The sequence below is a fragment of the Nyctereutes procyonoides genome, unplaced genomic scaffold (genome assembly GCF_905146905.1).
Source record: "Nyctereutes procyonoides isolate TBG_1078 unplaced genomic scaffold, NYPRO_anot_genome, whole genome shotgun sequence".
NCBI lineage: Eukaryota > Metazoa > Chordata > Mammalia > Carnivora > Canidae > Nyctereutes > Nyctereutes procyonoides.
Genome location: NW_026575139.1, coordinates 13,178,825 through 13,193,814, shown reverse-complemented (window position 1 = coordinate 13,193,814; position 14,990 = coordinate 13,178,825). Strand labels below are relative to the sequence as shown.

The 14,990-nt window shown below is 39.9% G+C and overlaps 1 protein-coding gene across 1 annotated transcript; it reads left to right on the top strand.

Moving 5' to 3' along the window:
- The first annotated feature begins 477 nt into the window (after positions 1-477).
- Positions 478-2,394, top strand: GPR65 (G protein-coupled receptor 65). The gene has a single exon (XM_055303606.1). The coding sequence runs from the start codon at positions 1,243-1,245 to the stop codon at positions 2,266-2,268; it is 1,026 nt and encodes a 341-aa protein (XP_055159581.1). The 5' UTR covers positions 478-1,242; the 3' UTR covers positions 2,269-2,394.
- The last annotated feature ends 12,596 nt before the right edge of the window (positions 2,395-14,990 follow it).

Below are 14,990 nucleotides of genomic sequence, written 5' to 3'. Positions count from 1 at the left end.
CATCACATAAATCATCCAAAGCACTAATAGGCCTCACTAGCAAAGGAAAATAGACAGAAGTGTTTCTCTACTCCATTCTGAAGAGAAGAGTGGGGTCTCTGTTCCTATGAGAATCCATAACATCAGACCTTTAGAAAGAAACTAAGCTAATAGACTATTGGGTACAAAGGTAGACACAGATGATGAGAACATCTGTTCTCAAAAGTATGAGGAAAATACTTTCCTTTTCACAAAAGTATGAGGAAAATAAAGTACCCACACAAAGGAAGTAAAGGGAAAACATAAGAAGCAGCATTGTCTAATTATTTATAAGATTCAGCAAGCCACTATATTTTGAAATATTTCACTTTATTAAATTTCTTGTGACACTATCTTCTTAGCTGATGAGCTAACATTGAAAGTGCTTCATACCTAGGCTGCATGCGGAATTAAACACTTGAAATCATATACCTATATGGTTCACCATGGCTCAAAAGCATCTACTGATTATAAACAAATCACTACATTTGCCATTTTTATTAGCTCCGAAAGCAACATTGTAACTTTAGTTTTGTGATCAGGTCCAGTGAGAAATAGAGTTCTCCCTAATCTATTACCCTGTGGATAATTCTTTTTTGAAACAGAGAAAAAATTCTCAGCCTTTCATTCACCGAAGTCAACTAAATAATTTCCCTTTTTAAACAACTTCGTTGTAATTTAATACATTTTTGATAGCTTCAAGAAATGAAATAAAAGAAGGTTGTTTCAAAATCATGATGCATCTGCTAAACATCTAAACAATTCTAGTTCATCTTTCATTACAGGAACAAAGGCATTTAAAAAAGAGATGTTAATATCTGTGAAAACAAAGTCGTCTGTATTCACGTGTGCACCAGTCTCCTGAATTTTGTGAAGGAAAAACAAAATGCGGACAACACTCTGTGGACCCTGAGGGATGACCCAGTTAGTCCTTCATCAGCATTCTGTGATAATAGAATGTGGACTTCTGCTCGTTAAAATCCACTGACCATTGAGGCTAACTGCCAGGAGACTGGATTCTGACTTCCGACCATTGGTATCTTTGTGAAAATCGGTCTACATCCACCCTTTAAAAGCACTGATGAATCAGAACTTGAAAGCAAAGAAAAATTGACAAATTTTAGTAAAACAAAGGAGTTGTTAAATACAAACTAGAAGGAGGCAAGACTTAACTTACAATTTACCCTATAAGAACAAATGTAGTTGCCGCGTTAATAGGAAAAAATGAACAGCACGTGTATTGAAGAACAACACTACCTGGATCACTACTTGTTTCCAGTCGTTTACATCTTTGTGGTCATAGCCAGTGTTCCAGCCAACATCGGGTCTCTGTGTGTGTCTTTTCTGCAAGCAAAGAAGGAGAATGAACTAGGAATTTACCTCTTCAGTTTATCACTATCAGATCTGCTCTACACGTTAACTCTCCCTCTATGGATTGATTACACTTTGAATAACGACAACTGGACTTTCTCTCCTGCCTTGTGCAAGAGCAGTGCTTTCTTCATGTACATGAACTTTTACAGCAGCACAGCGTTCCTCACCTGTATCGCCATTGATCGGTACTTAGCGGTGGTCCACCCTTTGAAGTTTTCTTTTCTAAGAACAAGAAGGTTTGCATTCGTGGTCAGCCTATCCATCTGGGTATTGGAAACCATGTTCAATGGCGTCATTCTGTGGGAAGATGAAACAGCTATAGAATATTGTGATGCCAAAAAGTCTAATTTTACTTTATGCTATGACAAATACCCCCTAGAGAAGTGGCAAATCAGTTTGAACTTGTTTAGGACGTGTACAGGCTATGCAATACCATTGGTCATTATAATGATTTGCAACCAGAAAGTCTACCAAGCTGTGCAGCATAATCAAGCCACGGAAGATGGTGAAAAGAAGAGAATCATAAAACTGCTTATGAGTATCACGTTGACTTTTGTCTTGTGTTTTACTCCCTTTCATGTGATGCTGCTGATTCGCAGCATCTTAGAGCATGATGTGGACTTCAATGAACATATCTTTGACCACAACAAGTCTGGGAGGCAGACTTACAAAATGTACAGAATCACAGTTGCATTAACAAGTTTAAATTGTGTGGCAGATCCAATTCTGTACTGTTTTGTAACTGAAACAGGAAGATCTGATATGTGGAATATACTAAAATTCTGTACTGGGAAGCTTAATAACTCACAAGGACAAAGAAAAAGGATATTTTCTATGTCTACAAGAGATACCATGGAATTAGACATCTTGGAGTAGGAGCAAAGAATGTTTATAAGGTACACAGTAGCATATCATCAAGATGATATTTTGAAGAGGAAATCAAACATGGGAGAGGACTAAGTGTTCCAATTGAGTATTTTAATCTTTTAGAAGCATGGTGTATAGTTCCCTGACTTTTGTTAAATTGAATATTAAACAAAGCTTAATATAATCCTAATGACTCAAGATCATTATTATCGATAGCAATTCTTTTTTTTTTTTAATCTATGCTATAACCTTTCAGAAGTTAGTAGATGTACAGAACTCTGGTCCTTAAATCAGTGAGATTTGTGTCTGGTTTTCATGATTTTTGTCACTCTTTCTATGGATTTCAGACCATCAACTATCACTTTTCCCAAAAGTAGTACCTATCTCCAACAACCCCAACTCCTAAATATCGCTTCTAATCTTCCCATTAGATAACAAAAATTTATTAAGCCCCCTCTATGTACTAAGCTTTGTGTTAACTACTGGGGTTACAAAAGAAATGGTCTCATGAAGTCAGACGAAGCTTACATCAGTTTGGAAACCTAGTCATTGGGCTTGTAAGGCTTTTTATAAAGAAAGTAAATAGGAGTCTGAAGGCCTCTTCCATGATATAAAGCTATGGGCTACGTGAATATTCTTTCAGCTACTCAGAGACATTCTTTAGTTTCTTCAAAATCATAATTTAAAAAAAAAAATTTACAGTTGAGTACAACATAGCTAAAGTTACCAGAAGCTTAATGTTTAGACAAAAAGCTATATTAAAGACAACAAAGACACATATTCTATTAAACCTTAGAGTCAGAGACTTCTTTTTGGACTTAACATATTTAGAGAATGTTGATATAATACATTCTTTTATGTTTATAATTCTTTGTAGAAATTATTCTGCCTAGTTTTAAGTAGGCATTCATTATATAAATGTTTTTGTGAACCAAAGTATTTTTCCAGATTTAAAAAAAAATTTTATAATGCACTTCTCCTTATTTCTCTTTCCTGTCTGTTTCTTATCTGTTCCTTCTACTCCCCCTCCCTGCAAAATGATCTGATAGCAAATGTCCTGGTACCATTTGGTGCCCTCACATTAGAAAACAAACATCCTGGGAACAAGACTATATCTTTTCAGTAATAAATTTGTAGACACACACTGAAAAACCAGTGAGTGCACAAACAGACTAAATTTTCTATTACACTTTTTTTGTGATGGTTTAGGTACACAAGAGAAAACCACCTTGCTTTGAGGTCATTTGTGTATTCCCTGTTCTTTGTATTTTTATGATCATAAAATTTTTGGAGACTTAGTAGATTCTGTTTTGTCACGCTGAGATGCATTTACATATGCTTAAAGGCTAAAGATATGCCATTAAAATGAAGAGTAATTAAAACAGTTTAGGCCGTTTGATTAATTATTGATAAGTTATTGGCAACCTATAAGTTGAATACTTGCAAAACCAAGAGATCCAAAACCAATTTTACCCACATATGAAAACCCAAAATGCTGATTATCCTGTCCAAGATGACACAGTTAGTTGGAAGCAGGGTCAGCTTTGAACCCCCAGATCCAGACTACCCTCTAGAGTTACTTTTCCTCCTTCATGTTTATTTGTTTGTTTTTAACATTTCTATCATTTCTTTCTTTAGGGATGCAAAAGATTTAGAGGCATGAAGAGTTGTTCAGGAGAGTCATTGAACTTAGATCAAGATAAGGGGGGAAAGGAGAGTTATTTTATTAATGAATGCCTCTGGGACCATAATAAATCATGCGGGTAGTACCTAAGCTCATCTGTTACAAAGAATTGGTTAGGCAGTTTGCCTCAGTTGGTTATATAAAGAGATGCAGCAAATACAAATTCATGGCACCCTTAATAACAATGTCCTTCCAGTGATTAACAGCAGACTCATTCGTTCAGAATGCTGTAGGATAAGTTAAAAATGAACCAGACCTCCAAAATCTTCGAGCAGCCTCACCATCCTGACTGAGCAGGGCCGGCCTCAGAGAATCCCCAGTGGCGGGATGCTCTCATAATTTTAGGACAAAGCACTCTAGATATGATCTAAAATTTTCTACAGTCTTGACATTGGAAAGTTAATCCTTCAGTTTTGAAAAGCTTTTTAAGCTCCTAACTACAGTCCTCCATTAAACTGAAAGTATATCTGGAAGGAGAAAGACCCTGTAGCTATTATCACCTGGGACTTGGTTCGCAGAAGACCTAGACTAGAACACCACTGACCACCCACTGTCTGACCTTAAAGAGTTTTGGTGTTTTCCCTAAGGCTCAGTTTCTATACGCTGCAGGGGCAACAGCAATACTAGCTTTTAACAAGTAAGTGTGAAAACCACTGTAAACGTTGGTGAGATTTCTAGATGTTCATTATTAGTTATTTTCATCTTTATCAGGATTAGTGGACAGCTACCCAAGAGATAGAAAAGTCCCCAGGACATTGGGGTAGAAATGTGGCAACATGAGCTGATGGCAGCTGGCTGCAGCACACCGCGGCTGTGGTTTCTTCTTCCGGGGTGGATAAACACAACTGTGAAGGTAAGTTAGGGGTGTTGGTGGTTCCTGGCTCTGTGTCACGTTCTCAATCCTGCCTGCTCCTGGGGGTCACAGTACTGAGGAGAGATCCACTGTGGACATCACAATGAACAGAGGGGTGGACACTCCTTTTTAATTTGTTCATATTTTCTGGATTTTTATTTCCTTATTCAGAATGTTGGGGGTTTTTTTAAGATTTGTTTATTTTAGAGAGAGAGAGAGAGAGAGAGAGAGAGCACATGTGCTGGGAGGAGGGGCAGAGGGAAGGGGCTCCCTGATACAGAGCAGGGAGCCTGACGTGGTTTGATCTCATAGCGCTGAAATCAAGAGTCAGATACTACCGTTAAGCATCTGCCTTTGGCTGGGATAAGGATCCTGGGGTGTCGGGATCGAGCCCCACATTGGGCTTTCTGCTCGATGGAGAGCCTGCTTCTCTCTCCCCACTGCTTGTGCTCCCTCTTGCTCTCTCTCTCAAATAAATAAACAAAATGTAAAAAAAAAAAAAAAAAAACAGAATCAGATGCTTAACTGACTGCACCACCCAGGTACCCCTACTTTTTATTCTAATGAACTAGCTAGACATATTAGATAGGCCAGTGAGGCAACTGAATACAGATTTTTAAAATCTCCATCTTTCCTACCTAGTCTGAAGAAGCTTCATGGGAGAAGGGGAAGTGAAAACACATCAGAAATAACCACCTCGTTTGTATTAAATGATATAGCATCATCTCCTTAGGGGCAACCCAAGCAAATCTGCTTCCCCAACCTCATTAATTCCATTGATTCCATTTTCTCTTTGCACTTTAAGCCATAAATTTTCCCCAAAACATAATGTTCCATTCTGTAATGTTAAAATCAAGCAAACAATTATTTACTAATTGCCTCTGTTGACTTTGTGAATTTGACTTACTTATTTTGAATCACGCAGGACCAATTTTAAAATAGAACCTGTGGTGCATGGCATGTAAGCATTTCTGTTTTCCAACACTTTTATCTTGCCCTGGGCTTCCTTTAGTCCAGCCACACTGTCATCCTTCTGTCATTTATGCATGGGGCCTCTGTTCTTTTCTGGCTAAACTCATCCACAGGTTGCTATGGAAACACAACAGCTACTGTAGCATCGTGACCCAAGAAGGCCTTTGTGATGGTAGATTTCTTTCTCTAGGTCCATTGGGTCACCCTGCCATGGATCAGTAGGCTATTCCTCCAACAGACACACTCACACACAAATTAACGCATATTCACAGATACAAACAACGTTCCCCCCTGTCAAAAAACAAAAATTCCTGGGATCTTTCAGCACATGTTTGTATTAATTGTGTAAGACATCTAATACCATCTAGAACACACATTACCTCCTTAATTTCTGAAATAATGCACCATGTGGGGGTTTTCATTTTCTTGTTTACTAGATTAGCAGTTGGCGGGAGTCAGGGTGGTGGAGGGGACATTGTTGAGATCCTCCATGCCCATCCCTACTTCTTTCTCTTTCCCTCAACCAGAAGTGGCTGCCAAGGACTATTCTGGAAAAATCCAGTTACGACTGGGTTGTTTCATTTACATCTTCTAGGCAGACACACCTATGGGGGAGGATGACAAGAGGTTAATCTAAAAGAAAGCAGAAATGTCCTGTTTTGTTCTTTGTTCATAATAGAAACACCTGATTGGATTCAACTTTAAAAAAAAATGACCATTTATTCCTTTTACTCTTTGGTATTTCATACAGTTTAAAGATGAAGCACAAGGTGATTAAGTTCATGTTATTTAGTTGCATGGACTGAATGCCCCTTGTTTGCAGGAATAAGCAGACAATGGCAAAATGGGTTCAAACTTGGGTAAGGGAGAAGGAAGCCACGTGGGTGTTTAGATTCCTCCTCCTCCAAAAATCTTTGTTTTTGCTACATCATTTGTTGCTGGCCAAGAAAAATCACACAGATGCTTTGCCGGTGGCCACTAGGTGTCCATCATGTTCTGTTTAGAACCTTGTACTTCCCGGCTAACTGCCACTCCCAAAGAGCAGAGTAGAGTAATGTGATATTCCTCTACCCAAGAAACAAGAAATATCCCCTATAAATTGAAAATGAAGGGGGGAAATGTTGACATTCAGTTTGCATCATGTGTTTCTCTACTTTCTGGAAAACTCAGTAATCATCAGATAATTTCACTTGATTTAACCTCAATGTATCATTTTAGTATTATTTTTTTCAGCTGCTCAAAAATGATCAGTCCACAGGTAAGAGAACATAATTGCATAATTTCTGAAGGATGTGGCTATAACATGGATAATGTGTTCTTATTCAGTTATCTTACCCATATAAGAAAATACCACCTGTAACATAAGTAGAAACATAAAACTTTTGAGCTATCAGAAGTTTGCAATTTTGTCTACTGTGATAAAATTATTGTCTATGAAATTCAAGGTGCAATTCAATATATGTATGATTTTCAGCTTCAAATTTTTTTGTTATCTCTCAGCACTACAAATGTATCTGTTATTTTGAGTTGTTTGAATCTGTTCCTCCCCAAAGAACAGTAATACAGTCATAATTTAAAAGCATTTGCATACAATTAAATATATAGTGGCCTGTAATCTGTTTATTCTGCCTATAATTTTCTTAAGTCCTTTATGAAACACCAGTGGATTTTTATGCATTTAGGGAATAGGTTATGATTCCTCAAAAGGTGTTGCAGTTATGTGTTCAAAAAGCAAGCCAATAAAGAAACAAGCTCAGGAAGTCTCCATATTGTTCAGTGTAAGCTTGAGAATAAAAATATAAATTTTGTTATCTAGGAAATGTGTGCTCAATTAATTTCAAATCAAATACAATCAAGAAATCTTGCTCTATGATGATTTGACTTGCCAGTGCTGTGAAAAATATTAATGTGAGCTCTCGGCGTTTCATTGATCCTTCTTGGACATGTAAGTGAACTCATCAACATCCTTCTAAAAGAATCCTTTTTGAAATTATTGTTAAATTTCTGGTCTTGGCTCCAGACTATTGACACTTACTAACAAATGAATTAACTTGGAAACCCTGATTTCATTTCACAGTTAATTATATCACATCAAAGGATTAAAATCATGGACTAAAAAATGTCTCTATAGAAATGCCACAGAGAAGTATACTATGAGCCTTTAGATATCTGCACATGAGTGCCAGATCTATTAGGTTCTATTAGTGTTTTTAAAAATATAGATAGGAGCACCTGGGTGGCTCAGTGGTTGAGTGTCTGCCTTTGGCTCAGGGCATGATCCCAGATCAGGTCCCACATCAGCTCCCTGCAGGGAGTCTGCTTCTCCCTCTGCCTGTGTCTCTGCCTCTCTCTGTGTCTCTCATTAATAAATAAAAATAAAATCTTTTTAAAAAATTGACTTGATCTTATTGCAGACTATACAATGGCATGAGTTTGTTCACTGATTCAGCGCTAGAAAAAAATATCACTGCCTTTTCTTTAAGTCCATTTAATTGTAACTCCCAGCCCAGATACCACCAAGCTATAGGAAATTCCATCACAGTCATTCCTGGGCTGCCCTCCTCTTTCAGGTTCATACCAGAATCGGGGAAGTTTACAATGCTAAGAAAATAGAGGAGGGGCCTTTGGTTTCCAGTCTCTAAGAATCACCAAGGACATTCTCTTAAGTCATCATGGTCCTTTGCACCTCACTATCCTGGCTCCCTGACTATCCTGGGGCACAGGACTCATTGACAAGACTGAGTAGAGGATGCCTATGCATCAGGTTGACTGGCATTCCCTTCAAAATCCATGTGTTCTTGGCTTCCTGAGTAGAGCATGCACCTGAATTAAGCCAATCAAAGCAGCCCAATGCCCTGGATCAATGATGCGTTGAGTGGTGGGCATGTCACCTATCCTGCTTATAATACTGGAACAAAGGCTCTTGCTTTTGCTCTGGATGATGTACTCAGCAGATGAGGTACTGGAATCTCAGTGGCCATGTATCTACATGTACTACACGTATCTTCATGTAACTACGTGAATCTCATGTAGTTATGAAATAACCATCACGTGGAAGAAAGAAGAATTCAGGGAATCGCAGAGCCCTGGAACAGGGCCCCATGATGTGACAAGTCTCTGCACATTGCAGCTACCTGAAACAAATAAGCCTCCTTGTATTTCAAATCAGCTGAGTCAGGTGTTTTTGTTTTTGTTTATATTTCCCTTTTTAAAACTTCAAAGGGTCCTACATGGGATTTAGAACATGGAAGTGAGGATAATGTAAGATTGTTGAATAGCTGGGCTGAGGAGGTATGATGGAGAGGGATGTGTGAGGACACATCCAGCTGGTGAAGTTAGCAACCCCTGTTAGTAAAAGGTTAGCAAAATAACTATTTTTTAAAGACTTTATTTATTTATCTGAGAAAGAGGAAAAGAGAAGGGCAGGGGGAGGGTCAGAGGGAGAAGCAGACTCTTCATTGAACAGGGAGCCCAATGCTGGGCTCCATCCGGGACTCCGGGATCATAACCTGAGCCAAAGGCAGACGTCTAACTGACTGAGCCACCCAGGTGCCCCCTAAATAACTGTTTAAACTGTTTCTTGCTATAATCTGGGACTCAGAAAATGCCTACCAAGGCTCTCACATCAGGGAATTGCTAAAAATAAAAAAAGACATTGGTGTCTTTGAACTTTTCTTTACAAGCTTCAGTAAGGTTCCACAAGAGAAAGGTAAAATAATTCAATTTTTGTGAGACCTTTTCTGATATATTTTCAAATCTAGTAAATACTGCAACCCTGAGGGGCACATTCACTGACGCAGTGTGTTTTCATGCTTCAGGAAAAGGGTAAATTTCAGCTAGAAAAAAATAAGTCAATATTATTTGTGAGTCATTGGTGAGCAAAGTCTCAAAAGCTAGGCATTATGGAGAAAGAAAAGAATCTTTAAAACCCCTTCGGCTCCCATTTCATATGAAAAGCCCGAATAGGTGACTTAAACTTGGAATCTTAGATAAGCCAAGGAAAGTGAGGACACATGATATAAATGAAGCTCTTGTTATGCAAGAAAATGAAAAGCCTAGCCTCCTGACCCCAGTGGACTATGGGGAGGAGACACGAATTAGAATAAATACATCAGAGACAAATATTCAACCTCATGACCTGAGGAGCAGTAGCAACTTCCAGAGTGGGTGGAGGAGAATAGTCAATGCTAGCGACTTGCTTCCCCTAAAGACAGCTACAAGCCTCTGGGAGAAACTCCATATTCATTCTGACGCATATCAATGTGGTGCAAAAATAGAGATTAGCATACAGTTGTGCAGGTTGAGCACCGCACAAGAAACCCATATCTAAGGAACGTCATTCATTTCACAGACATTGTAGATTTGTGCATGTATCATGGCAGCTTCAGAGCACTGGCACAAAGTTTTCTAACAAAATTAGCGTGACAGGAAGCAAAGTGTCTTAAGGAAGATGGATTTTTTTTTTTCTAATTTGCACAGACTGCCGTGTGAACAGTTTAACCTTGCCTCACCCCTGCCACCACAAGGTCCTGTAAACCTCTTCCACTCCAGAGCCATTGTGGGTGGAGCTAGAATATGTGAAATCTCTCTGAAAAACTAAGTGTTTACCCCAAACTAGCTAAGTTAAACTAATTAGATACTTTATGTAGGAAGAAAGGGACATATTTTTAATTCACAATAATTTTTTTGTAACCTGCTACCCAGCAGGTTGATGACACGGAAGGAAGAAGAGACTGGTTACAAAAAAATAACGCTACTTTTTCTGAATGCACAATTGAGTTGTTGTGTGAGCCTTGCCTCTCAGGTGTTGAGGCTCTGACTGGAGGGGGACTGCTGGAACAGAGAGAGAAGGAAACCTACTTTTCTGGAATCTTATCTACCTGTGACTTACAAGCCAGGTTGAGTATAGGTCCCATCACTAGAGCAGTGGTTCTCAAACTCCAATGTTTATAAGAATCACCTGGGAATCTTAGTTTAGTTTAAAAGACCTTTGTTCAATAATTCTGAGGCAGACACTGAAATGCTGCATGTCTAACAAATTCTCAGGTGATGCGGACGCTGCCAGGCCCTGGATCCAGGTGTTGAATTGCACAGTTTTGGACACTAGAGCCATGGTTCTCAGACTTCTGCATGTAATAGAATCATCTGGAAGGCTTGTCAAAATGGAGAGCTATGCCCCTACAATGTTGTGATTCCTAAAAGACATACACAGCTGGCCTCTTCCCCGTTTCTGACACAGAGCTCCTAAAACCCTTGGGATTTCCTGAGTGACAAAAGCACTAGCATCTCTGGTTCTGATATTTGATCTTTGACCCCATCCCTGTGGCACAGGGCTCCTGAAAGCCTTGTAAATTCCTAAGTGATAGGAGTGTCTTTTGTTTTAATGAGGGGACAGGGTGGGCTCCTAGATGGGGGCGTAGACAATGATGGTCACTGGAGGTAAAAAGACATGATTAGAAGTTTAGAATTTTCAGCCCCACCCTCATTCCCTTAAGAAAAGGGTTGAAAGTGGAGTTATTGATTGTGCCTACCTGAGGAAGCCTCCCTAAAAATCTCCAAAGTTAAGTAGGTAGAGCTTTCAGGTAGGCAAATGTATTCACACTGAGAGGATTATGCACCCCAACTTCACGGGGACAGGCATTCCTGCACTTGGGATCTCCCAGCCCTTACCCTATGAATCTCTTCATCTGGCTATTCATCTGTATCCTTTAGCATATCCTTTAATAAACTGGTCCATGTAGGGGCATCTGGGTGCCTCCGTCAGCTAAGTGTCTGACTTTGGCTCAGGTCATGATCTCAGGGTCCTGGGGTGGAGACACGTGTCACCAGGCTCTGCCCTCAGTTAGGAGTCTGCTTCTCCCTCATCCTCTCCCTTTGCCCCTCCCCCCCACCTGGTTCTCTCTCTCTCTCTCTCTCAAATAAATAAATAAAATCTCTAAATAAATAAATTAATAAACTGGTCCATGTAAGTAAGTGTTTCCTAGAGTTCTGTGAGTAGCCCTAGCAAATTAGTGGAACCCAAGAAGGGATGATAGGAACCTCCTTTGTAGCCAAATCGAACAGAAGTTGTGAGTAACTTGAATCTACTACTAAAATGGCATCTGAAGTGGGTTGGGGACAGTCATGTGGAACTGAGTCCTCAACCAATGGGATTGAACCCTATATCTGAATAGAAGGCATCAGAATGGTGCTAAATTGTGGGATCCCGAGCTGGTGTTGCAGAACAGCTTGTTGTGAAGGGAAAAACCCTCACACATCTAGGAACTGAAGTGTCAGAAGTAGAATCTTTTGTGTGAGTAGTAAAAAAGGGACATACACTGTAGGGAAAAACTGGGTAGGTTTTTCCTTTACAGCCCCATTCCTAGAGCTTCCCATTCCCACCCCCATGATCCAGTGGGAATGGGTAGGGCTACTTCTAACAAGTTCCCCCGTAACTGATGTGGGTAGGCCATACTATGAGAATTCCTGCTCTAATCTAATGCAACCTTATCCCAGGCTCTTCTTTATCAATTACCCCTGCCCAGGAAAAAGGTACAGCCTCTTCCACAGTGTGGATACAACTGGTATACAGCCCACAGGCAAGGAGTATATCTGTGGATCCCTTCCACTGTCAAGTTCAGTCCTAACCTGTGGTTGCTAAGAGACAGAAATCATCAAGGCTCAAAAACCGTGACCAATAAGGTTTCTGACTGTGGTCTCCAGCTCGCAGAATTGATAAGAAGCAGTTATACTGAAAGCTGCCAGATTAAGGGAGCTGGATAGCCATTTACCTCTCTGACCTCATGGCACTGTGGGGCAGGCTACATGTGGTTCTTGGCCACGCCTTTCCCAGCGGTGTCCACCTATATCCCTTCCACTAGGTCAAAAGCTATTTGAGAGCAGAAACCATGTTTTATTTGTTTCTGTATGGCCTCCAAGCCCATGCTTGGCTCCCTTCCTGGAAGCAAGCACAGAGTTCTGTATAGTCTAGATGTAAAAAGGAATCATATTTAGAAGATATTAAAATTATTACACTTTTTATTCTCATATAAGTGACCTTCTCTCAATGCTTGTCCATCATTAAAAGCCAGTTTATTGCCCAGGAAAAATGAGGGGTATCAAAAAGTCATATTTTATGAAAGAAGATGTTGCTTTGTTGTTGTTGTTGTTTTAAAGATTTTATTTTATTTATTTGAGAGACAGCCAGAGCAGGGGGGAGTGGCTAAAGGAGAAGGAGAAGCAGACTCCCCGCTGAGCAGGGAGTCTGATGCAGGGCTCAATCCCAGGACCCTGAGGTCATGACCTGAGTGAGCTGAAGGTGGATGCTCAACCAACAGATGCCCAAAGAAAATATTAGTTTGTGATGCTTCACTGGGCAGAAAGATGAAGCAGATATACCTTCTGATTCTAGAAGAAAGTCACGGGATGGAGAAAGCTAGAGCAAGAGAGAGGACACATCCCTGGGGTCAAACCTAGAGTGGCCAATGAGAAAAGCCAGAAGCAGAAAGGGATTTTGCTCCATACCCTGTTTGGGACCCAGGGAGGGGACCACCTTCAAGAAACTCCAAACACAAAATGGAAAAATGGAAAAATGGCAAGAAACAGAAAAATAGAGATGGGGCATGCTATGCTTATACAACAAATAGATGTGGTGATTAGTCGGTTCATGTGGGGCATGGAAGGTATTCAAGCATTCTCACATGTTCCCAGAAGTAAGAGGGTAAGGAAGAGGGAGGAGAGCCAGTGGGCCTAACATGTGGGGGAACTGTGATCCCTGTGGCAGAGGCTGTAGGTGGACCTAGAACTGGGGCAGGATGGAGCAGGCAACTGAGACCTAGTGTATCTGCAGCTCTAGTGAAGACACAGGTAAGGGAAACACTAGACCTCCACTAAGTCACTAGATCATAAGTCATGCTGACTGGAGATCAGCATCTCCTACAAGGGGATGCCAAATGAATAGGCAGGACATCTTCTCAAAGACCAAAGAGGACCAGGAGGACAGCACCAAGACCAGCAGGTAGACATCACCACTTTCCTCACTGCAAAGAGAACAGGTAAGCTTTCCTTTCCACCCAAGCACCATCTCATGGAAGGCACTATTTTATGGATATCTAAGAAAACTCCTTAAGGCAGCGTGAGTTTTGCATTTGACTGTGTATTCATCCAAAAAAATAACTACCTAAGTCTTTAAGAGACTATGTAAGCCAGCAGAGACTGAAATACCTTGTATGAATTTAAGTGTTTTTTCTCCACCGTCAGTGGGAATTGAGTTTCTGGGACACGAGAATAAGCTTCTTTCCCACATGCAAGTGTAGTATGTAAAAATGTGACCTCACAACTCAACAAATGTTTGGCAAATTGTGTGGGATTATGCTGTTACATTCACTTTTACATAAGTCTAGCTTACTTAAACTGAAGTTTCATCCCTTGGGAAACAATAGCAGAAAATAGAATTACTGTCAACAGCTCAGAAACAATATCCTGGTCATTAGGTGCTAGAAGAATGGGTGGGTGGATAATAAGGAGGATTAAGTACTTTTCAAAACTTCTTCTTTACTGCAAAGCTTATCTGTTTCTCTGGCATTCATTTGATGAGAATGAATTCAAGCCCCTTCTAAGGAGGATATGCATAAAAACAGAATGCTAATAATCACAATACCTAGCACCACATCTTGCTTATAGTAGGTGCTGAATATTTATTTGGTCACTTGATATGTTGATTAGATTTGAAGAGAGATATGAAAATTATGCGGTGTATTTGGTTGATTTAATTGAAGTGGGGAAGATGAGATGCTATCTCTTAAGAATATCAATGTGGCTAACCAGGTCTGGGCATGGTCTTTTTCTGCAATAGCTTTTATTACATCGAGGACAGGGCTACCCATTTGCTAGCCTGAAAGTGCCAGGAACAGAGAATGAGAAGTAAGTAGAACTTACTTCCTCGTTCTACCCGAGTTGGAAGATTGGCCACTGTTCACCTCCTCCATATTCAACTCTAGAACAACATTTAAAGAACATCTAAATCAGATTTCTTCTGTTTTGGATAAGGGATCTGAGCCCAGCAAGGTAAAATAATTCACCAAAGGTCCCACAATTTCTACTTGAAAGAGACTAGAGTAAGTTTCATGTCTTCCAGGTCAGGAGTTTTTCTTTTACTGCAGATTCTTCTGGAGGCCCATGACAAATCAGACTGTCTGAGAGAAAAAAAAAAAAAATATATATATATATATATTATTGGTCCAG